A 24,742-nucleotide genomic window follows, 5' to 3' on the forward strand; every position below is an offset into this window, starting at 1 on the left:
CAGCTTGATTTATCGCATTTAATCTACATTAGTTTGACAATCATGTTATATTGTAAATGTGCAAATGCTAGAATAGAGATTATTTTAATTAACTTACCCATCCATTATCACATTCTTTCAAGCAAGTTTGGTATAATGCAATAGCTGAAATGGAAAAATTAAAATTTGTTAGTAATTTTAGATGTTTAGTAGCAGTAACTACATTGTGAAAAGTACATTTCCATGCAAAGTTAATGAGGACTGGGAACCAGAGATATGAAAGTAGTTACTAATCACCATAGAAGGGACACTATACAATGAATTAGAATATAACACTTGAAATAATGTAGCAGAATAACTAAAAATGTTAGTATGTAAGCAAGACGTATATCTTTCTCCATCAATCAATAAAGACTCTGACAGTGACTTTAATAGTGTCAATGCCATCTGTTGAAAGTTGCAAAAGAGTCAGATGAGTCATAGACATAGACAGGAAGTGTGTCATCATTTGCAGCAATCAGTGAACCAAGGTATCTGAATTGACCAACTTTATTTAAATCATGGACTGTGACTTTGATGGATCCACCCATCCACATTCATTATCTACTGTTTTCTGTGTTTAGCCATAGTCGATTTTGCAAACATCCGGCACCCCATTTCTATATGTTTTCCTCAAAACTGTGGTGTTCTTCATTAATAGTTGTCAGCATACAGAAGCATCTGGGTGGGGAAAGGACGCAAAAGTCTGACAGGACTTTGTACAATACTCCTAAAGTTGTAAAAATGAAGGTGAGTCCAGTGAATGTATACTTCGGGCACACCACGAGATCAGAACACAAGTCAGATCAGCTCGTAATAAACCCGGTCAAATACCTTTTCCAGATCTTTGATGGCAATGTGAATCGGCTTGTCTTCTCTCAACGCTTCTCTATGTAGATTCTGGTATCATGAATGGCATCTGTTGTTCAGTTTACTTTACAAAACCACACTGGCTAATTGTAGCTCAGTTGCAACAATGTGGACAGGGCTAACAACGAAGAAAACAACAGCGCTGATGAATTGTTGAGGAGTATGAAAACAGGTTTGTACCTTTAACCCTCCACGTGCTGATCATTTCACTCTTAAGTGCTGAGCATTCTTAAGGCAGCGTGCAGATACATTTAAAAAAAAAATTATAATAAATATAAATTTGTAACTACATATGCCATATTATATATCAATTTATTCAGGAAGAATTGGAGAATAAGATAATAGTACAATGTTGTACTTACAAGTATCCAGTAAAAGTATAATGGATGTTTAGTCCTATTTAAAAAAAAACTAATCAATAGATATTCCAAATTTTGAAGTTGGTCACAAGCACTACATTATCTGAAATTAAATTCCAAAATATACAAAATGTGCCAAATTTCATTACAAGCACAATGATATATAACAATAAAAACGAAAATGAATAATAAAAAAAGTGACGGGTAAAAAGACTCGGAGAGAGTCTGTTGTGGTGGGTCATTAGGTCTAGATGTGCCTGATAGGGTTAGCATGTTTGGATTGTCTGCATCACTACTTGACACATCACTATAGTCCCGGGTATCTAAATAAGGGTCATATTCTTCCCTACTTCCAGAAGAAAAGTCATCTAATGATAAATCGTCACGAAAATCTTCTACATTACCAATGTCATCTTCACTTTCATCACTCCCAAGCTCCTACAATGCTTCTCTAATTGCACTTGAACCACTCAGTTCACTCGTGTTTATGTTGTATTAATCACTAAAATAAACCAATTAAGATAGAGTACATCAGGCACCTCATAAATTGGCTAGCAAACAATAATCTTCAAACGCTCGAAGCAACTGGACAGTTTGAGTAGACGTAAACAAAGACCAGTTCAAAACTGATAAGATCGCCGCTTACTGCTTTCCTTCCCCAACTAAAAACCTACTTGCACTGCCTACCAGATAAAGAATTTCATTTTGCAGTGAGAATATTCGTGCAGTCAATTGTTATACTGATTTTACGAATCGTCTCACTGCGAGACGATAGCACTTGAGCCGGATCCGAATCGTCTCGTAGCGAGACAATAGCACTTTGAGGGTTAAAGGTGGTAAAGAATGGTAAAGATCCACTATAATATAACAGAGAAGTAAGGAGAGTAAGAAGGAGGTGCAGGTTGGAAAGAATAGAGTTAGAAACGGTTGTGGAAGTAAGGAGAAATTTAAAGAACTTACTAGGAAATTGAATCTAGCAAAGAAGTCAGCTAAGGATAACATGATGGCAATCATAATGGGCAGTCATACACATTTTAGTGAAAAAATGGAAGAGTATGTATAGGTACTTTAAGACAAAAACAGGTTCCAAGAAGGACATTCCAGGAATCATAAATGAACAAGGGAAGTGTGTATGCGAGTATCTTCAAAAGGCAGAAGTATTCAGTTAGCAGTTGGTTACAAGGATAATGTCCAGGTAGGGGAGGTGACTAATACTAAAGAAGTATTAAAATTTACCTATGATAACAATGACATTTACAGTAAGATACAAAAGTTGAAAAATAGAAAAGCGGCTGGAATTGATAAGATTTCTAGGGATATACTAAAGACAATGGATGGGGATATAATTAAAGCTGTACAAATTGTACTTCAGGCTTGCCTGCCCCAAGCTGCTCTGCAACAAGCAAAGCAGCTTAGCTTGAGCGTCAGCGAAGCAAGAGTGCACGCGTACTGAGGGCGCTAGTCATAGCAAACCAAAACCTGGGTTTCCCTAAGCCTGACAGGTTGCCTGGGACCCGTTTGGACTGCCGGACTTGACCAATAATGAGGTTTATAACATGTTATATGATAGCCAACCAGGCAAGATGTAGATTCAATAAGTTTGACAAGAGTGAACGTGAAATTTGCTGTCGATGCGACGTGAATGTGCCATTATATGTTAGTGTAGTTTCGTATTGCGTTGAGTGCAGCTCTGCTGTAGTTAGAGGTGCAACCAGCAGGAAAATGAACAAATCAACTGTAAAGGAAATCGAAGAAAAATTAAAAAGTGTTGAATTTATTCTAGCAATAAAACAGGGATCAAGTCTAGCATGGGAAAAATTTTCATGTGTTTATGAACAGGTATCATATAAGCCAGTAGGTTACTCGTAATGCAACTTTTGCAAAAAGCTACTCAGCACCCATTCGGAGACCTCAAGTATGTTGCGACATGTCTGCAAATTTGACCCAAATTTTCCACAATCTAAAAATATTTTGAAAGAGGACAAGGACTTGGTGACTGACAAGTGCATGGAAATGTGTGCCAAGGACTTGAGACCATTTACAACTATTGAGGGTGTTTGTTTTGTTTTGAGTCATCAGTCCATAGACTGGTTTGATGCAGCTCTCCATGCCACCCTATCCTGTGCTAACCTTTTCATTTCTACGTAACTATTGCATCCTACATCTGCTCTAATCTGTTTGTCATATTCATACCTTGGTCTACCCCTACCGTTCTTGCCACCTACACTTCCTTCAAAAACCAACTGAACAAGTCCTGGGTGTCTTAAGATGTGTCCTATCATTCTATCTCTTCTTCTCGTCAAATTTAGCCAAATCGATCTCCTCTCACCAATTCGATTCAGTATCTCTTCATTCGTGATTCGATCTATCCATCTCACCTTCAGCATTCTTCTGTAACACCACATTTCAAAAGCTTCTATTCTCTTTCTTTCTGAGCTAGTTATCGTCCATGTTTCACTTCCATACAATGCCACGCTCCACACAAAAGTCTTCAAAAACATCTTTCTAATTCCGATATCAATGTTTGAAGTGAGCAAATTTCTTTTCTTAAGAAAGCTCTTCCTTGCTTGTGCTAGTCTGCATTTTATGTCCTCCTTACTTCTGCCATCGTTGGTTATTTTACTACCCAAATAACAATATTCATCTACTTCCTTTAAGACTTCGTTTCCTAATCTAATATTTCCTACATCACCTGCCTTCGTTCGACTGCACTCCATTACTTTTGTTTTGGACTTATTTATTTTCATCTTGTACTCCTTACCTAAGACTTCATCCATACCATTCAGCAACTTCTCGAGATCTTCTGCAGTCTCAGATAAAATAACAATATCATCGGCAAATCTCAAGGTTTTGATTTCCTCTCCTTGGACTGTGATTCCCTTTCCAAATTTCTCTTTGATTTCCTTTACTGCCTGTTCTATGTAAACATTGAAAAGGAGAGGGGACAAACTGCAGCCTTGCCTCACTCCTTTCTGGATTGCTGCTTCTTTTTCAAAGCCCTCGATTCTTATCACTGCAGACTGATTTTTATACAGGTTGTAGATAATTCTTCGTTCTCGGTATCTGATCCCTATCATCTTCAGAATCATAAATAGCCTGGTCCAATCAACATTATCGAATGCCTTTTCTAGATCTACGAATGCCATGTACGCGGGCTTGTCCTTCTTGATTCGATCCTCTAAGATCAGACGTAAAGTCAGGATTGCTTCACGTGTTCCTACATTTCTTCTGAAGCCGAACTGATCTTCCCCCAACTCAGCTTCAACTTGTTTTTCCATTCTTCTGTAAATAATACGTGTTAAAATTTTGCAGGCATGAGATACTAAACTAATAGTGCGGTAGTTTTCACACCTGTCAGCACCGGCTTTCTTGGGAATAGGTATAACAACATTCTGCCGAAAATCGGATGGGACTTCTCCTGTCTCATACATCTTGCACACTAAATGAAATAACCTTACCATGCTGGTTTCTCCTAAGGCAGTCAGTAATTCAGAGGGAATATCATCAATTCCAGGTGCCTTGTTCCTATTTAGGTCACTCACAGCTCTGTCAAACTCTGACATCAAAATTGGGTCTCCCATTTCATCAGCATCAACAGCCTCTTCATGTTCCAGAACAAAATTATCTCCATCGTTACCTTGATACAACTGTTGGATATGCTCCTGCCATCTTTCTGCTTTGTCTTCTTTCCCTAGAAGTGGCTTTCCATCTGAGCTCTTAATATTCATGCACCTAGATTTCCTTTCTCCAAAGGTTTCCTTGATTTTTCTGTATGCAGCATCTACCTTTCCCAGGACCATACAGCCTTCGACATCCTTGCACTTCTCCTTCAGCCATTCTTCCTTAGCTACCTTGCACTTTCTATCCACTTCATTCTTTAATCGCCTGTATTTTTTTCTGTCCTCTTCATTTCTAGCATTCTTGTATTTTCGTCGTTCATCAATCAGGTCTAGTATCTCCTGAGTTATCCACTGATTCTTAGTTGATCTCTTCTTCCTTCCTAACATTTCTTCAGCAGCCCTACTGACTTCATTTTTCATGACTCTCCACTCTTCCTCTACTGTGTTTCCTTCGGCCTTTTCATTTAGTCCTTGTGCAACATGTTCCTTGAAACAATCCATCACATTCTTTTCTTTCAACTTGTCTAGATCCCATCTTTTTGCATTCTTTCCTTTCTTCAATTTCTTCAATTTCAGATGGCATTTCATGACCAACAAGTTGTGGTCAGAGTCCACGTCTGCTCCTGGGAAAGTTTTGCAATCATACACCTGGTTTCTGAATCTCTGCCTAATCATAATGAAGTCTATTTGATACCTTCCAGTGTCTCCAGGTCTCGTCCACGTATAAAGCCGCCGTTTGTGGTGTTTGAACCAAGTATTGGCGAGGACTAAATTATGGTCAGTGCAGAATTCAACCAGCCGACTTCCTCTTTCGTTCCTTTGTCCCAATCCAAATTCTCCTACTGTGCTACCTTCTCTTCCTTGGCCTACCACTGCGTTCCAGTCTCCCATCACAATTAGATTTTCGTCACCTTTGACATATTGTATTAAATCTTCTATCTCCTCATATATTCTTTCAATTTCTTCATCATCCGCTGAACTAGTAGGCATATAGACCTGCACTATTGTGGTGGGCATTGGTTTGGTGTCTATCTTGGCGACAATAATTCTTTCACTATGCTGGTCGTAGTAGCTTATCCGCTGCCCTATTTTCTTATTCATTATTAAACCAACTCCTGCATTACCCCTGTTTGATTTCGTGTTGATAATTCGGTAGTCGCCTGACCAAAAATCCTGTTCTTCCTGCCAACGTACTTCACTTATACCAACTACATCTAACTTTAGCCTATCCATCTCCCTTTTCAGATTCTCTAACCTACCACAACGATTCAAACTTCTAACATTCCACGCTCCGACTCGCAGAATGTCAGTATCCATCTTCCTGATGATCGCCCCCTCTCGTGTAGTCCCCACCCGGAGATCCGAATGGGGGACTAGTTTACCTCCGGAATATTTTACCCGGGAGGAAGCCATCATCAGTACATCATTCATACAGAGAGAGCTGCATGTCCTCGGGAGGTGGTTACGGCTGTAGTTTCCCGTTGCTTTCAGCCGTGTAGCAGTATCAACACAGCTAAGCCATATTGAGTATTATTACAAGGCCATATCAGTCAATCATATAGACTGCCGCCCTTGCAACTACCGAAAGGATTTTTTAATTTAGGCCAAACGCTGATAGAAATGGACAAAAAGTATGGCTCGGTGGATATTAAAAGTGTTATACCCTCTCGAGTCACAGTTGCTAGGAAGGTACAAACTTTTGCGGACAAAGTGTGGAGTAAAACGCTTCCCGATATAGTACATGCTATTAAATATGGTATCTGTGCGAGTACCACTGACCTGTGGACAGATAATTACAAGGATGTGCACTATATGTCTGTCACAATGCACTATACAAATGCAGATTGGTCTCTCAATAAGTATGTATTAATGTGTTCGGCCTTCCCTGACTGTCCAAAAACTGGTGAATATATTTGCAGTGAATTGGAAGATTGTTTGAAGGGACACGCCGTTTCTCATGAAGATATTTGCAAAATTACATTTGTAACAGACCAGGGAAGCAATATTGTTAAGGCCCTCAGCATGGTTGTTAGGATGAAAGTAACGCGAGTGGTCGCACGTTGAGCAAAATGCTCACAGTTTGACATGACGTATTTACATAATAAATACCAACCGATTTCAAGTGCAAATGTATTAACACATTAAATGAACATGAGAATAAATTTCAAATGGTTACAAAGAACACTCAAAATTAAAATAATAAAAGTAATAAATTCCAAATTGTTATAATTGTATCTGGAAAAACAATTCCCAACTTTCTAAAACAGTATGTGTGTCTTTTGCAATGCCCTTTATACAAGAAGGATGAGTCACTATATTTTCAGCACAACTACATGAGCGCGGATTTCTTCTTGGTGAGCACTTTGCCACCTTTCCCTATATGAACATTGTCACTAAACATGAAATTCGCATTTACCACCAACATACAGGTATGTTGTACGCCAGCTACAGATTGCTACCCAGGTACGGTTCCATGAGCATGTTCTTGTGTCTCAGACTGTTCAGTATCCATTTTATGTTCACTTGTTCACTTTCACAGTCCAAGTCACTGTTCTTGCCCTCGAGTTGATCACTAGGAATTTCATCAAACCAAGCTACAATGTCATGACATCGTCACGCACTAATAACGCAACACATTAATACAATAAGTTGCAAAGAACTGTTTCAACTATGAAAACATTATTCAACAATACCAAAACTACCACACACACAGAAATTAGGGCCAACGTGACGGGTCGCGCGTGAAGCACAATGATCACTGTTGACGGTCACTGATAATTCCTCCCTCCCTGTCCCTTCTCAAGGACACAGGTGTGCATTTCAATGCATCCGTCCTTCTCTCAAAACTGCAGTGCAAAGGCTCAAGTTCAAAATTACATGCTGTATAAAAGAGCAGATGTTTTCCAATGACCATAAGCATTTTGCTCATATAGTGACCACTGGTGGGTTAACTATGTGAAGAGATCTGTAAACTTTATTTACAAACCATTTATGTGATTACCCCAATGAAGATCTTTCCTTACATGAACACCTACATACTTACAGTGATCCCCATACAAAACTTTCACCCCATCAAAGCAGTAATTAAAACTGAGATGACATTTCCTCTTTGAGAAACTCACAAATTGACATTTCATCCCATTCATCATCATACCAATGCATGCTGCCCATCTCACAACATTGTCGAGGTCTTTTTGCAGTTGCTCACAATCCTGTAACTTATTTATTACTCTATACAGTATAACATCATCAGCAAAAAGCCTTGTCTCTGATTCCAGCTCTTTACTCATCTATATATTAAAAAAAGCTGGCCCAGTGGTGTAGGGGTAGTGTACCTGCCTCTTACCCGGAGGCCCTGGGTTTGACTCCCGGCCAGGTCAGGGATTTTTACCTGGACCTGAGGGCTGGTTCGAGGTCCACTCACCCTACGTGATTAGAATTGAGGAGCTATCTGACAGTGAGATAGAGGCCCCGGTCTAGAAAGCCAAGAATAACGGCCGAGAGGATTCGTCATGTTGACCACACAACACCTCGTAATCTGCAGGCCTTCGGGCTGAGCAGCGGTCGCTTGGTAGGCCATGGGGTTTGGTATATATAAAAAAGAACATGTCCTGACTGACTGACTGACTGACTGACCCATTCTTCATCGTCGAGCCAAAACTACTGGATATAAAGAAATGAAATTTTGAGGATACATTTATATTACAATGTAGGTGCTCGCTAAGTGAGGATTTTTGGATATTCCATCGCTAAGGGGGTGAAGAGGGGGGTGAATTTTTAAAATGAGTGTATCTAAGTTATATCTCAAAACTTTAAAAGTTTATAAATGTGAAAATTGGTTTCTAGAATCTCCTTTAAAAATAAAGAAACACGTTTTTGTTTTGTTTTAGGAAAATCCCACCAGGAGGAGTGAAAGGGTGAAAAAGGGGTTGAATGCCTTTAATGAGGATACTTATATCTCACAAACTGCAGATATTACAGACCTGAAAATTGGTATTTGGAATCTCCTTTAAAAATAAAGAAACTTTTTTTTTTTTGAAAATCCAATTAATGGGGGTTAAACAGGAGTGACAAATGGAATGAATTTTTAGAAAGACTATATCTACAGTATATCTCAGAAATATAAAATGTTACAGTTTTAAAAATTGGTATTTGGAACCTCCTGTAAAAGTAAAGAAACACAGGTGATTTGTTATCGAAAACTCCACTTAAGGGGAACTAAAAAGGGAGTGAACTTTAAAATGAGCATGTCTACAGTATATCTCAAAAATTTACCATGTTACAGAAGTGAAAATTGGTATTTTTTTATCTCTATTAAAAATAAAGTAACATCATTTTTTTGTTTACGGAAAAACCACTTGGGGGTATAAATGACTGAAAATGGGGTTGAATTCTTTTTATTAGGATGCTGATATCTCAAAAACTGAAGATGTTACAGGCATGAAATTTGGTATTTGGAATCTGCTTTAAAAGTAAAGAAACATGTATTCCTTTGATTTCGGAAAATCCAATGAAGAAGGGGGGAGGAGGGCGTGAAAGAATTGAAAAATGAATTTAATTAACTGTATAAGGATACTTACATCTAATAAAGTGTTACAGACATGAAAATTGGTATTTGGATCTCCTTTAAAAACAAAGAAAACTGCATTTTGGGGGGAAAATCATCTTGGGGGCGGGGGGGAGTGAAAAGGAGTTGAATTCCTTTTATGAGGACACATGTCTCAAAAACTGAAGATGTTACAGTCATGATAATTGGTATTTAGAAGATCCTTTACTAATAAAGAAACAAGTAAGTTATTTTTTCCTGGAAAATTCACTTAGGGGGGAGGGGGGCGCAGAGTGTGAAAGGAAGTGAAAAAAAAGTGAATTCTTTTTATGGGGATACTTATATCTCAAAACTGAAGGTAACAGACGTGAACATTGGTATTTGGAATCTCCTTTAAACATAAAGAAACACTCCTTCTTCTTTTGGGGAGGGGGGAATCAACTTAACGGTGGTGGGGTGAAAAAGGAGTTGAGACCAATTGATTTTTACTGTTCATAATGTACTTGATTCTGATCACAAACCAATCATTTTTAATTTTTCCTGGGTTCATTTTAGAGCCATCTTTTCCTTTGGAGAACTTAAAGTTAGATTACAGTAGATTCTCCTGGCATATATATAAAAATTTGAATACATTTGAAATAAACGATAGGAATGACATTGACCGTGCAATTGTTCACCTCCATAATAAGGTCAATAATGTACGGATGTATATAATTCGTATCGCCAGAAATCCCGTGCACTTGCCTATGTGCGATAATGGTGCTGGTCACATTGTCAGCAATGACAATGGCAGTAGATGTAATTAATCGCCAAGTAGCAGTCTTGCATCTTGCTGCGAGGTCCAGAACATCAATAATAATAATAATAATAATAATAATAATAATAATAATAATAATAATAATAATAATAATAATAATAATAATAATAATAATAACAACCCAAATTCAACTAATATCACCCACCCTAATAATAATAATTATTATAATGTTCTGGACTGTCATCAAAATGTGCGGACCACGCTGGAAACGGGTCCTGGCTGGATAATGACTACAAATGCAGTCTGGCCGCGGGTTCAGTACCGCCAAGGCACCCAAGACAACACTACGCCGGACCTCCTCAAGAATTTGATCCATATTAAAATGCTTATGTGAAAGGATGGCAAAGATTTAGGGACCCAACTGATCGGGCGGAATACCTGGAGCTAGCCCAGGAAGTACGAAATCGATTGCTAGAAAGAAAGATTGAAAAAGGGAGAAACTTTGCCATCAGATCGTGAATTTTGGCGGATTATATTCAATTTATAAATTCAATTATAAATTTCAGTATAATACCGTAGTGAAGCACAGGTATCTTGCTAGTATCATTTATATCAGAAAACATAAACGTCCCTTCTTCATGATTACAGGATCAGATAATGCTTCACCTACTCTAATTCTCTGAGTTCTATTTTCTTTTCTTTTTTTTTTTTTTTTTTGCTAGGGGCTTTACGTCGCACCGACACAGATAGGTCATATGGCGACGATGGGATAGGAAAGGCCTAGGAGTTGGAAGGAAGCGGCCTTGGCCTTAATTAAGGTACAGCCCCAGCATTTGCCTGGTGTGAAAATGGGAAACCACGGAAAACCATCTTCAGGGCTGCCGATAGTGGGATTCGAACCTACTATCTCCCGGATGCAAGTGTTCTATTTTCTAGAAATATAGCCATCCATTCAGTCACTCTTTTGTCTAGTCTAATTGCACCCATTTTTGTCAGTAGTCTTCCATGATCAACCCTATCAAACGCCTCAGATAGGTCAGAATTGACAATTTTAACCATAATGGTTCAATTTTGTCTGTATTGACTTACATTCAACCTATAAAACATTTTTCCACCTTGTCAATACTTCACATTTTATTATATTACCTCCTGTACATGTTTTGAGAGCTCAATCTCGTACGACCATGCGAGTCATTTTTAACTGTCAAGTTCCTTTAAATTGAACAACCATCAAAACAACATAATTTAGATACATTTTTACAAAAAAGACAATAACTCAGATGACTAGTGAATATTTTATTACTTACTTCAGTTTCAGCTGGTATAAAATTTGTCAAAATTAAAACAAAATTACACTTGTCCGAACCAAACAAACATGTCCTTGCTCCTATGCTTGCTTACATTGACCTTACGAGGACAGCTGCTACTTGGATGCTATGCTGCCGGGATGTTTTAATGATTTCAAGATTTTATGTATAATTTGTTTTATTGAAGACTGTATTGTACAAATAGGTCAAGTCCAAGGATTTTTGTTTGATGTCTTGCACCGCTGAGGAAGGAAGCAGTTGAGCTCTCGGAGCATGTACGGGAGGTCATATAATAAAATATGAAGTACTGAGAAGGCGGAAAAGTGTTTTATAGATTGATTTTAGATAGTTCAATTGTGATACAGTCCATCTGAATGCCTGAATTTAAAACATCTGCTATATCTTGCTGGAATTCTACAAGTTGAGCTTCAGTGGAATAACTTTTCCTAAGCCCAAACTGCCTTCTACCACACCTGTTGTAATTTTGCAAACACATGCAACATATGTCAAGTTCACATAAAGCAAATAATTACAGGCCAGTGAACATGACATGATGTAAGTGCATTGTTGGTTTATAGAATGTTTGAAGAGAGAAAAACTGTATTTATGCATATCTCATGCACTTTTTTTTTTTTTTACTATATGCAGTATTCAAAATACGGGTGTGCATAAGATTCTCTCTATTAAAAAAAGTATTTAAAATAGTTTATGTTGGGTCCACCTTGTCAATATACTTTTAATGACTGAAAATTATTTATTCTATCATACATGTTTCAGGAACAATATGCATGATTAGACAAGTCATTGCAGTATCAAATAAAATACCTATTATGGTCAAGTTTATCAACAGTAAGATTCAATAGTGCATTCAATGTTGCCATGTTAGCGGATTTTCCGCTAAATTTGGTGAATTAGAAGACTGCCGGCGGAGAAATATATCATTTAGCAGACAGCAGATTTCTTTGGCAGAATTTTATATTTATTATAGCGGAATTTAGCGTTTTATCCATTTTACTATTTAAAAAAAAAAAATCTACTCCAGTCTGTGTCCGAGCCATTCCGTATTTCTTGTCAGGAGCTAGCAGTCATACAAGGAAAACATGTTATTTGGATTTGATGTTATGAGATCATGGTATCATAAATTTGTAATGCGTGGGGAAACGGTACCTATCCCTTAGTTGACGAATGACGACAGATAATGAAACTGTGAGGCTATGAAGGAAGATCGTTTAATGAACTGGCCTGTTCTGTGTGAGGCCCTTGATGTAGGGGATTCACCTAGTTTACACCCGGCACCAAAACGCCTACAAGTTTTAGCTCGCCGCCTCGCAGGCTGGGGGTTAACTTCAGTAAGTCGCTGTGAGTGTGCTTAACAGTAATGGGTTCGTGTCTCGTAGTGTATAATTATTGTTGTATAAGGAAGTGTTCAGAGTGTAGCTTATCTTGAATCGTGGTGTTAGGTTTGAATATTTTTGTTATTACAATTGTACCATATTTCATTACCATGTCTAAACAGAAGGACAACAAGTATACGCAGAAGTTTAGGAAAAATTGGCTAAACCACGAATCGCTAAAGGAGTGGCTAATTGAGGTGCTTGCTGATTCCCTTAGCTGTAATGCACGGTGCAAGTATGGTCAGTGAACTATGAACCCTAAACTGTCGGATTTGCTTCTCCATTCCAAAAGCAAAAAAACATCTATTTGCCGCTGAACCTTTTTTATCCGAGCGACAAATGAAGTTATCATATAACATTATCAGACACAGTAACAAATGCACGGCAGCTGAAGCAGCACTAGCCTTATTTAGTGTAAATCACTTAGCGATAAGATCTGTGGATCACCTTTCTGAACTCACAAAAAAAGTATTTTAAGGGAGCGGAACACGCATCGAGTTTGCGTTTACTTCGAAAAAAGTGCAGTGGTATTATAAAAAATATCCTTTTCCCTCACTTTAAGGACGAACTAAAAACTGACATTGGTTACAGCCATTTCAGTGTTTTTTTAGATGAATCCGCTAACATAAGTGTGTCAAAGCTGCTCGCCGTGTGTATATAGTTTATTTCTCGAAAACACAAAGCCACATTGTTTCCACTTTCCTGGGTATAGAAGAACTTAAACAGGGTAACACTATGGCAACTGTAGCAGGGCTGAAGTATGTGCTTTCGGATTTAGGATTAGATATCCAGAAAATACAAGGAATTGGAACCGACAATGCATCAGTTATGGTAGGCGTCAAAAACAGTGTGCATAAAAAACTGAAAGAAGAAGTAAGTCATCGTGCTTTCATCCCGTGTGTCTGTCACTCTATGCAGTTGGCCATATCTACAGTTGCAGGGAAGGCTTTGCCTAGAAATGTAGAATTCCTGCTGCCAGAGATGTACTCCTGGTTTTCCAAATCATCATTATGCCAGCTGTCGTACACACTTTTGTATAAAGGGCACTAGGAAAGTTTTGCAATATGCAAAAACGGTTGGCTGGACACCCCTGTTATGGTGAGGGATGCAAAGAGGGGTGAAAACTGGTCTAGAAGACAGCAAGGCATGACCTTCACACCAGCTGTTACCAAACAGTGGGATTGAAAGCAAGTTAAGATGCCAGTGTGGTCTAAAGGTGAATATCGCGCAATTATCCGCTACAATGTTGCTCGTGGATTAACTGTTGACCAGTGCCTAGAGGAAATGACTCCTGTGCTGGGGAAAAGACTGTCCACATCGGACAACAATTTCCCGCTGGTACAAAGAGTTCCAGAGGGGAAATTTTGGGGTTGAAGATGATCCTCTTTCTGGGCGACCATCTGAATCAGTGACTGAGAAAAACATTGAAGTTGTGAGGAAAATGTTGCAGCAAGAGAGGCGGTTGACATATCGGCAGGTAGAAGAGACCCTCCATATCCCTGCACCAGCTATTCATTCAATTCTACACGACCATCTCCATGTTAGAAAGGTTTGTTCCCTTTGGGTGCCCCATTCACTTTCAGAGGAACAAAGGGCACATCGAGTGAAATGGTGCCGAGAAATGCTAAAACAGTTTGAAAATGATACTTCGCATAACGTCAATAGCATCGTTACAGGTGACGAAACTTGGCTTTATTTTTATGATGTCCCAACAAAATTCCACAAGGTGTGGCTGTTTGAAGATGAGGGTACTTCTGTGACTGTGCGAAAGTCAGTGAAGAAAAGGATGATTGCAGTATTCTTCATTAAACAGGGCATCCTGATTTGGGTTGTGCTAGAAACACAAAGGACAGTTACTGCGAAGTGGTACAGTGAGACTTGTCTGCCTCAGGTCATCCAGGCTCTCAAGCAGCTCCATCCAAGGTCACGGCTCAACACTTGGCTCTTGTATTACGACAATACTCCAGCACATCGTACTAATGTAACAAAGGATTTTCTTGCCAGATCAGGGTCGACTGTGCTTGATCACCCTCCATACAGTCCTGATCTTGCCCCATGTGACTTTGCACTCTTCCCAGAAGTGAAGATGAAGCTGAAAGGGCGGCGTTTTGCATCCGACGAGGAGCTTCTGCCAGCACGGGATCAAGAGTGTGAAAATGTAAAGTGGCAGAGTTGGTTCAGTGACTGGTTTCGACGTATGGAGAAGTGTATTGAGTGTGGTGGAAATTATTTTGAAAAAGTCTAAAGCGTTCACTCACATTGCAAAACTTTCCTAGTGCCCTTTGTACAATATGATCAATGAAGGAGTTGATCCTCTTAAGATTGTTCATAAGGCTAACACGAGATGGATGTCGAATGAAAAGGGATGGATGACTGAAACTTTAATGCTTGACTGGCTCCGAAATATACGAGAACAAAATTCAAGAGACTCATTTTCACCAAATTAAATCAAACGACAATACTTACCATGGAAAAGAAGAGCAGCTGACGAGAACAGTTTTTTTAATTAAGACGGAAGATCGACATGAAAAATGACTTTTTTGAAAACGAACAACTAGGAAACACACACACATTACAGATGAACAACTAACAAATTTTCAGCATCTATTTAAGTGAATAGGAAACTGTTCTAAATTAGGTTAGAACATAAGAAGACCCATCTTCTCTTCTAATTTCCTGGCCCCACTCAATCCTCCTCACATATTTTAATTATTTTTATCTTTTAAATTAATACTGTTTTAAGCATAACAAGGTATTTTTTATAGATGTTTTTTGAGAAGAAGAAAATTCTCTGTAATTTCATCTGTGCAATGTAATGTAGTTGAAGATGTTCCTAAGGAATGAAACATATCCTACAAATAATTAATTTGCTTAAAGCAAATATATAGTATCAAACAGGTGGAAATTTACTTTTATTGATTTAATGTACCTTGATTTTTTTAATGTAACATATGGGAACTTCGACCTGGTGGGCTATCCAAACTACCATCAATGTCTTGTCTTGATGAATTTCACGGTCATCTCACCGACGATGTAAAAAAGAAGATCCATAGCCTAGCCAGTGATCTTGTTATTATTCCTGGAGGAATGACTTCTGTGTTACACCCACCCTCCACGTTAGTATAAATAAATTTTTCAATGGTTGCAGGAACAGTACAAAAAATGGTTTCACGAATCAAACCGTGAACCAACACCGACAAGAAAAATGATCACAAGTTATGAATTTCATTATGGTCCGTATTGACAATTGATCACTATCAAAGGGTAGGAAGGGTCCACCTATTCAATACTATTAGTTTGTACATTGTCTTATGTTATTCGGACTTCATCAATGGTTTAAATTATATCAGTGTTTACACAGAAAAGGATACCAACTCCCAGATCAACTCAAAAACAATAGCTGCTGTAGAAACGACAAAATAGTCTGACATCAACCACAACATTTTTGATGTGTTATTTAGTTTAAAGTGTACTGTAGATATGTTATTCAGACTTCATCAATGGTTTAAATTAAGACTATAAATTGTGTCATATCAGTGTTTATATCATTATTGGTTATATGAGTGCTTATGTCTTCCAATTGGAGCGTGGCTGAGATGACCCAATATACATGGGGTCGAAACTAGTCCCAGTTTTATAAGACAATATACAAACAACAGTAATAGTATTGAATAGGTGGACCCTTCCTACCCTTTGGTAAAGAAAAATTATGTACATTATTGCACACGGGGTTTCGGCTACCTGGAAATACATCAAAGCTACAACAATCGCAAAATCCTTCAAGAAATGGTGCATTTCAAATACTCTGGATGGCAGTGAAGATGATGTGCTCTGGAATGACACCGAGAATAATGAGGAAAGAGGAAATTAATCTGTTTCTGATGTAGACTCTTCCGAGGATACCAGTAATGATGACATTAGTGAATAATGATGAGTAACGCCTGTAATTTACGGTATGTTTGTTTGCATGTTATGAAGGTAATCACGTTAGGCGTTCTTTTTTAAAAAAATGACTCGCTTAACAATAGGCCTCTTAAAAATTGTTGTTTTGATAGTTCATGCAGTTTTCTCCCTAGGACCTTTTTGATGGGTGCACCGCCCTGCCGCTTTTACAGGCCGGCCGGCTGACATAACTTAGGTAATTGCTAGTTACATAATATTCATACATACAGTAGAGTCTCGTTAATCCGTACTAATTGGGACCGGAGTCTGTTCGGATTACGAAATTTTCGGATTAACCAGAAGATATTTTCTAATAATACTGTTATTGCTTTTACGTCCCGCTAACTACTTTTCCAGTTTCCGGAGATGCCTAGGTGCCGGGATTTTCTCCCGGAGGAGTTCTTTTACGTGCCAGTAAATATACTTACACGAGACTGACGTATTTGAGCACCTTCAAATACCACCGGATTGAGCCAGGATCGAACCTGCCAAGTTGGGGTCAGAAGGCTAGCGCCTCAACCGTCTGAGGAAAAAAATAGTTTCTACAATACAGTACAGTACATACTGTAATTTAAAATGTCCATTCTTCAGCAGTTACATTAATAAAATACTACCGAGCTCGATAGCTGCAGTCGCTTAAGTGCGGCCAGTATCCAGTATTCGGGAGATAGTAGGTTCGAACCCCACTGTCGGCAGCCCTGAAAATGGTTTTCCGTGGTTTCCCATTTTCACACCAGGCAAGGCTGTACCTTAATTAAGGCCACGGCCGCTTCCTTCCCACTCCTAGCCCTTTCCTGTCCCATCGTCACCGTAAGACCTATCTGTGTCGGTGCGACGTAAAAAAAAAGAAATTAGCAAAAAAATAAATAAAATACTGCATAAAATTACAGTAGGGTAGTAACGAACCCGTAGAGGAGAAAAAGAAGATGAAAATTACATTAGCAAGTGGATGGAAGCTGACTGTCATCAATGACACACAGACCAAGAAATTGTAGCTATGGTGGAGAAAGAATCTGGAGTTGATGAGGAACAGGGTGACGACGAAGAAGACCACAATGAACAACTAGTGTCACATTCAGATGCCACGGCCACCTTAGAACTTGCCGTACGCTACTTCGAGCAAGACTCCGCTGCTATGCCCACTGATGTGATGTTTATGAGACGTTGGTTTAACACTGCATCTTCGAGTAGGTTCCAATCACTATGGCAAAAGAAACTACCAGACTTTGTAAAGATAAACGACCAGTAATTGATGGTTTATGATGTGTAATTATGTATACATTCAGTTATTCTAGTAAAATATGACTAATAAAATGCAAGTAAATCTTCATTCTATAATATGTTCTTTCATTTCAAGAAGGAGATTTTTTAAATTGAATATTTCAGTTTGGATTAACCGGACTTTCAGATTAACGGAGTTCAGATTAATGGGACTCTAGCATATTTGAATCACTGGGTGCTCCAAATTAAAATGTACATACTGTAAAACTGTTTATGTACATGATAAATCTTTGTTCTTATCAGCATAATTGCCTCAATTACATCGGAGGCTAAATGTTTAGCTTGACTGTTACGTAGTGAAGTGTTAGAGCAGTGTCTGCTATTTGTTTTACATAGCACCGGCACAGATATGGTGAAAATAATAATTGTATGGCCTCAGCTACCGTGTGCAGACATTTCGATTTGACGCCATCTGGCTGTCTGCTCGTCAATTTCGACGTTCCGTTTTACTCTAGGTCCGCTAGATGGCAGACAGAGTAAACCGGATCTCTCTTGGGCGTCTATGGCTGAGATTTCATTAATTTTGTCGGGTAAATACCAAATGTATCACCAGAGATCTTTTACATGGCCTAGGAATGAGAAGGAAGCAGCCATGGCCTTAATGAAGGTACAGCCCCAGCATTTGCCTGGTATGAAAATGGGAAACCACGGAAAACCATCTTCAGGGCTGCCGACAGTGGGATTCGAACCCACTATTTCCCGGATGCAAGCTAACAGCCGCATGCCCCTAAACGCACAGCCAACTCGCCCGGTAACAGTGTCTGGATTAACGTGGAATCCCATGCAAGCATTTGATTCTGCATGACGTCACAAACCTGTATGGCACTCCACAACAACCGAATGGTAAGCTCTGGTGTTACATGATTATGAACGAGCAGTATTCAAACCCCACTTAATTAACGCCACGGCCACTTCCTTCCCACTCCTATTCCCATCACACTGTTGCCATAAGACCTATTTGTGTCGGTGTGACGTAAAGGAAATTGTAAAAAAACAAACAAAACAAAAAAAACAAAAATACAAAGAGGCAGAAGAACACCAGAAGTTCAAAATACTCTGTTATGTCTTGTCCACGATAACATTAAAAGAGTTATATTTTGCAGTTAATGTTTACCAGTCTGATATTGTTATTACCCTGAGAGGAATAAACTGAAATTTTAGTATATTAATTTTTTATGTAGTATTCCCCGCCTTGCTACTCATCCCTGCTACCCAGCTGACGAAAATTTCTAGGGAAAACACTGGTACATGTATACATCCATTGTTGTGTAAAAATAAATTTGCCCTACCAGTGATGCGCCAATAAAATCCTTTTTATGATTTTAATTTTTAAAATTGGGGTGCGCATTACATTTGATGGCACATTAGATTCACGTAAATTAGAAGCATTACTTGAGGTTAGTGCCATTGAAATGAAATGGCGTATGGTTTTTAGTGCCGGGAGTGTCCGAGGACATGTTCGGCTCGCCAGGTGCAGGTCTTTCGATTTGATACCCGTAGGCGACCTGTGTGTCGTGATGAGGAAGAAATTATGATGAAGACGACACATACAGCCAGCCCCCGTGGCAGCAAAATTAACCAATGATGGTTAAAATTCCCGACCCTGCCGGGAATCGAACCCAGGACCCCTGAAACCAAAGGCCAGCACGCTAACCATTTAGCCATCGAGCCGGACGATATATTCCTTCTGAAGCCACCTAAATGCTAACATTATAATCATTATTTGTCTCAGTTATGATGTAGGGCTCCAAAAAGGGTGAACTTCGTTCTACATTTCTATAAGATTTAACAGACTTTTCAATACACTAAGGACTACAAAATCAATTTTATTTTTCAGCTCATTTTTCTCATGATTTATTTTTAAAAGACAACATTTTAACACACGAAACTTTTATCACTTAAGAATGTAAGAATTATGATGTAACATTCTGATTGTTTGGATACCATGTACATTTCGTCCCTTCATATTGTCTAATGTAGCTGAAGATGGCCAAAGGCCAAAACAGGTCATAGTTATGCAATGATTTTTTAACATAAAAATTGTAAATAAATGTAGTTGTACCAACTAGGTGGACAAATATATTAGCATATTTCTATTCCAATAGTTAACATGTTGACTGCCATGAGGATTACCAGTGTTTCTCTGAACAATTTCACTTGGGTGTTATGAGGATTACAGTGGATCCTCATTCTGGTAGCATGTCCAGGCACAGCAGAAATGATCCGTAACTATTGTATGGCAAACAGGAAATGCTGAATGATAGACTGGTACAGGATAACCATCAGGTGGACAGTTCAAAATATTATGATTTTTGTGACTTAAGATCATTGGTGATCCTCATGGCACATACAAAAAAGAGATATTTCAGCAGCATGATAAGGACAAGGCCGTACCCACGAATTTTCTTCGGAGGGGGTTGGAATTTGGTGGGGATGGGGGGTACTTCCGAAAACAAAAACTATAGTAACATTTAACTTATATTCTTTTTTAAACTTTTAAATGGGTTTACAGAAAGAAAAGTTTGAAATAGTTTTAGAGCAGTACCTTTTACAACTCAAGGGGTGAAGTGGACAGTAAATTCATAGCAGAACACGCTTTAACATGTGCGCATTGAGACGCAAAGATTTCTGTTATTTGTTTTAAAATGGAGGTAACAATATGTTTCACTGTAAGTATTAAAAGTATTTAGAGGTTTGATTCATTTTAAAAAAATCTTCTAGTGGCTCGATAGCATTAAAATATTTCTATATGTTTGCTGAAATTAATTTTTATGGTGCAAAATGTATTAAGAACTTAATAAAAACAATCTGTAATATCTCACCAAAATTTAAATTTCCATTTATGCTTTCAGTAAATTTGTTAACTATATTCATACTAACTAACCCCATGGCACGAACAGCCCTTGAAGGGCCTTGGCCTACCAAGCGATCGCTGTTCAGCCCGAAGGCCTGCAGATTACGAGGTGTTGTGTGGTCAGCACGACGATTACTCTTGGCCATTATTCTTGGCTTTATCGACCAGGGCCACTATCTCACCTTCAGATAGCTCCTCAATTCTAATGGCTAACTATATTCTTACTGAAACACTTGAAGATGCCACGGATTTTATTGATTAAATTCACTTGTTTATTTGACATATATTTGTTTTTATAATATTTCTAATTTACTGTAGGCTATTTCAAAACCTATTATGAACAAATGTGTACTTCTGCTTTGAGGTAGTCACCCCCTTGTGTTTCATTATCACTGTTATTGACAGTGGTAGACTGCACTATTGGGAAATAATGCCATAACACATCAGGCTATTCATAAAATTGCCAATGTGTACAGCACTAACTACAAATAGTGCTGTATTGTTTCAGCGATTCAAAATATTTCCTAAAATTCTAAGCGGAATTATCTTACATAAATCAGTTTTCATGTTAATCTTCAGTTAATGCTGTATTTCACCAGAAACTACATCAAATGGAGCTCCTAGTGGTGGCATTATCTCAAAAACATATTTTTTTGAGTTAGTGCTGTACAGTTCTGGGGCAGCGATATGCTGTTTAAATTTGTTAAGTTCACTTTTATTTCGGAGGAGGTTTGAACCCCTCTAACCCTTCCAGGGTACGGCCATGCATAAGGATCACTGGTGAACACAAATATTTGCTTATTTCTGATAAGTATACACCATTTGTATCATGAACATGTTATTCATAACAAGAGACTATTTTCTAATTGTGGCACCTGAGGAATAGTATCACTATTTGTATATTGGCACCCAATGTAATAAAGAACTGTCTCACCATATTGACACGGTTTCACATATCCATTAACAAAGTTTTGGGTATTATAAGGTTTGAAGAATACTCTTACATTCATGATGAATAAGAAGAAGAAATTTCTCAGTAGATGATTGTTCTTTCTTTCTATACAGGAACTGAATCATTATTTGCCGTGATTTCTCATTGGTAAGATTTTGAGGTTCTTGCTGATTGTTGATATCTGTTTCCACAATGAAGGCATTATACACTTCAATGCACTGATCATCAGGTGTACTCTTCTCAACACTGCTAGGTGGAGTAGATAATCGTTCTTTTGTCACAAAACCTGAAAATACATTGAAGATAGTTACTCAGACTTATGACATAAAAATCAAAAAGCAAGCAAGCTTGTAGTTTCTTATGACTGTTGATACTGTGATTTTGGCCACAGGACTCAAAAATCAGATAGCAGTTTAGGGATAAAGACTAATGGAAGGTAATGAATGGGACTGATTTGTGTTCAGCATAAGAAGTTGTAGATGTCTCATATTTTTATCTAATTTTTTACTAATGAGAATTTCAGTAAAGAAGAATACAAGTTTCTAATGATAACAAGAATATGAATACAACAGACGAACAACAGCTATATATTAAGATGAAAGCTAAGTATAACATGGCCCAGAAACTAGAGACTTGACTCCTCTTGATCTCCACAGAGAGGATTCATGTAGCCTATGTAATATCAAACAAAATACTACCATAACCCTCTGGAAAAGTTCTTTGAATTAAAAAAAAAAAAATTTTTTACGTCGCACCAAGAAAGATAGGTCTTATGGTGACGATGGGATAGGAAAGGCCTAGGAGTGGGAAGGAAGTGGCCGTGGCTTTAATTAAGGTACAGTTCCAGCATTTGGCTGGTGTTAAAATGGGAAACCACAGAAAACCATCTTCAGGGCTGCCGACAGTGGAGTTCGAACCCACTATCTTACGGATGCATGCTCACAGCTGGAGGCCCCTAACTGCACGACCAACTTGCCCGGTTACCAAATGTACGGTAAAACATTATTTAGATAGACATTTCGAGTTCCAGTATTTTAATTTAGGTTGTTTTTGAATTTCACTGATGTCTCATTATCCTCGGCGTAACTCTCGTCCGTTAAGAAATCAATTATTTTTAATATCTTTAGCATCATATTTATCTACCATAGAAATGAATCCATATTAATTTTAATAAAAGATCACTATTGTACATTAGACAGGCCTATATATTATACTACTTTCTTTCTTAATTCACTTACCATCCAGGGTTGGTTTTTCCCTTGGACTCAGCAAGGTATCCCACCTCTACCACTTCAAGGGCAGTGTCCTGGAGCTTGAGACTTTGGATTGGGGGATACAACTGGTGAGAAGGACCAGTGCCTCTCCCACGCGGCCTCACCTCCTATGCTGAACAAGGGCATTAGCTGGCCATACACGGACAGATTTTTTCGCAGGCCTCGCCTTTGGGGCCAGATTTAACAGGCCGCCTGATAGGCGACCTTCAGAGACCCGGCCTGCTGCTCGCCATCAACTGTGACACCAAGTCTGTCGTGTTGTGCAACATGATCTGTCAACATTCCAGACCCTCCCGTTAATAGAATGATCCCTTTGTTCTCGGCAGGCCAAGCCTCATCGGCTGGCCTTTCAAACTAGTTTGAAATCCTTGCCGGTCAGGTCTGCCGTACTTAGAACTGTGCGATGAACATCGAAGCAGACAGTGTCCAGAGGAAAAAAAAAAAAAAAATGCTGTTGCGGCTGTTGGAATATGCATTTTGCTATATGTTAAATCATGCAAACAGAAAAATCGATTGAAGTGCATGAAATCATGAATAGGAGAGCGAGACAGCTTTAGTCACATGAGTCTGATACAACACCTGAGAGAAAATGTACCAGACGATTACAAGAATTATTCGCGAATGGACCACAGCAATTATGATATGCTGTTAGGTAAGCATGTACCAGGTGAGTTGGCCATGCAGTCAGGGGCACACGGCTGTGAGCTTGCATCTGGGAGATAGTGGGCTCGTATCCCACTGTCGGCAGCCCTGAAGATGGTTTTCCGTGATTTCCCATTTTCACACCAGGCGAATGCTGGGTCTGTACCTTAATTAAGACCACGGCCACTTCCTTCCAACTCTTAGCCCTTTCTTATCCTATCGTCGCCATAAGATCTGTGTCGGTATGTCGGTGCGACGTAAAGCAACTAGTAAAAAAAAAAAAAAAGTAAGCATGAATGGATTTTTCTCGTTATTACGTTAAATGTTTCATCTGTCTCAGTCTCATCCTTGGCTTTGACAGTATGAAAGTGACTGAGGTATGAGCGATGCTAGTAATACCATTCTTTATGCAGCCAGTCCCTGTTATGAATGGTATGAAAATATCACTCATAGGGTCAGCTGGTGCGTGCATTTCAGTGGGCTTGGCAGACTGATTTGCGAGCAACTTCTGGCTCGGTGAGGAAAGCAACGGGGAGCTACCTCACTCCTCATTTCCCTAGTATGCTTCTTCAGTGATGCCTAGGCTATTTATGACAGCTGTTGGCATAGCTGTGGAGGATCAAACCAGTCTCCGGACTGAATACCCAACATACATAATGACTTGTTTACCGGGCGAATTAGCCGTGCGGTTAGGGGCGCGCAGCTGTGAGCTTGCATCTGGGAGATAGTGGGTTTGAATCCCACTGTCGGCAGCCCTGAAGATGGTTTTCCGTGGTTTCCCATTTTCACACCAGGCAAATGCTGGGGCTGTACCCTAATTAAGGCCACGGCCACTTCTTTCCAACTCCTAGCCCATCCCTATCCCATCGTAAAGCCGCTAGTAAAAAGATGACTTCTTTTGCGTAGCTATTACTGGAGAACAGTCT

General features: G+C 38.9%; 1 protein-coding gene across 1 annotated transcript in view; it reads right to left on the bottom strand.

Annotated features, from left to right (window-relative positions):
- The window catches only part of pigeon (protein), a 251,647-nt gene that overhangs the window by 198,534 nt on the left and 28,371 nt on the right, over window positions 1–24,742 (bottom strand). The window contains exons 4-5 of the mRNA XM_067146828.2: window positions 21,953–22,186; window positions 98–144 (exon numbers count right to left, since the gene is read on the bottom strand). Of these exons, the coding sequence (XP_067002929.2) occupies window positions 98–144; window positions 21,953–22,186 (281 nt within the window). The remainder of the gene's footprint in view (window positions 1–97; window positions 145–21,952; window positions 22,187–24,742) is intronic.

This window comes from Anabrus simplex, chromosome 5 (assembly GCF_040414725.1).
Source record: "Anabrus simplex isolate iqAnaSimp1 chromosome 5, ASM4041472v1, whole genome shotgun sequence".
NCBI classification, from domain to species: Eukaryota; Metazoa; Arthropoda; class Insecta; order Orthoptera; family Tettigoniidae; genus Anabrus; species Anabrus simplex.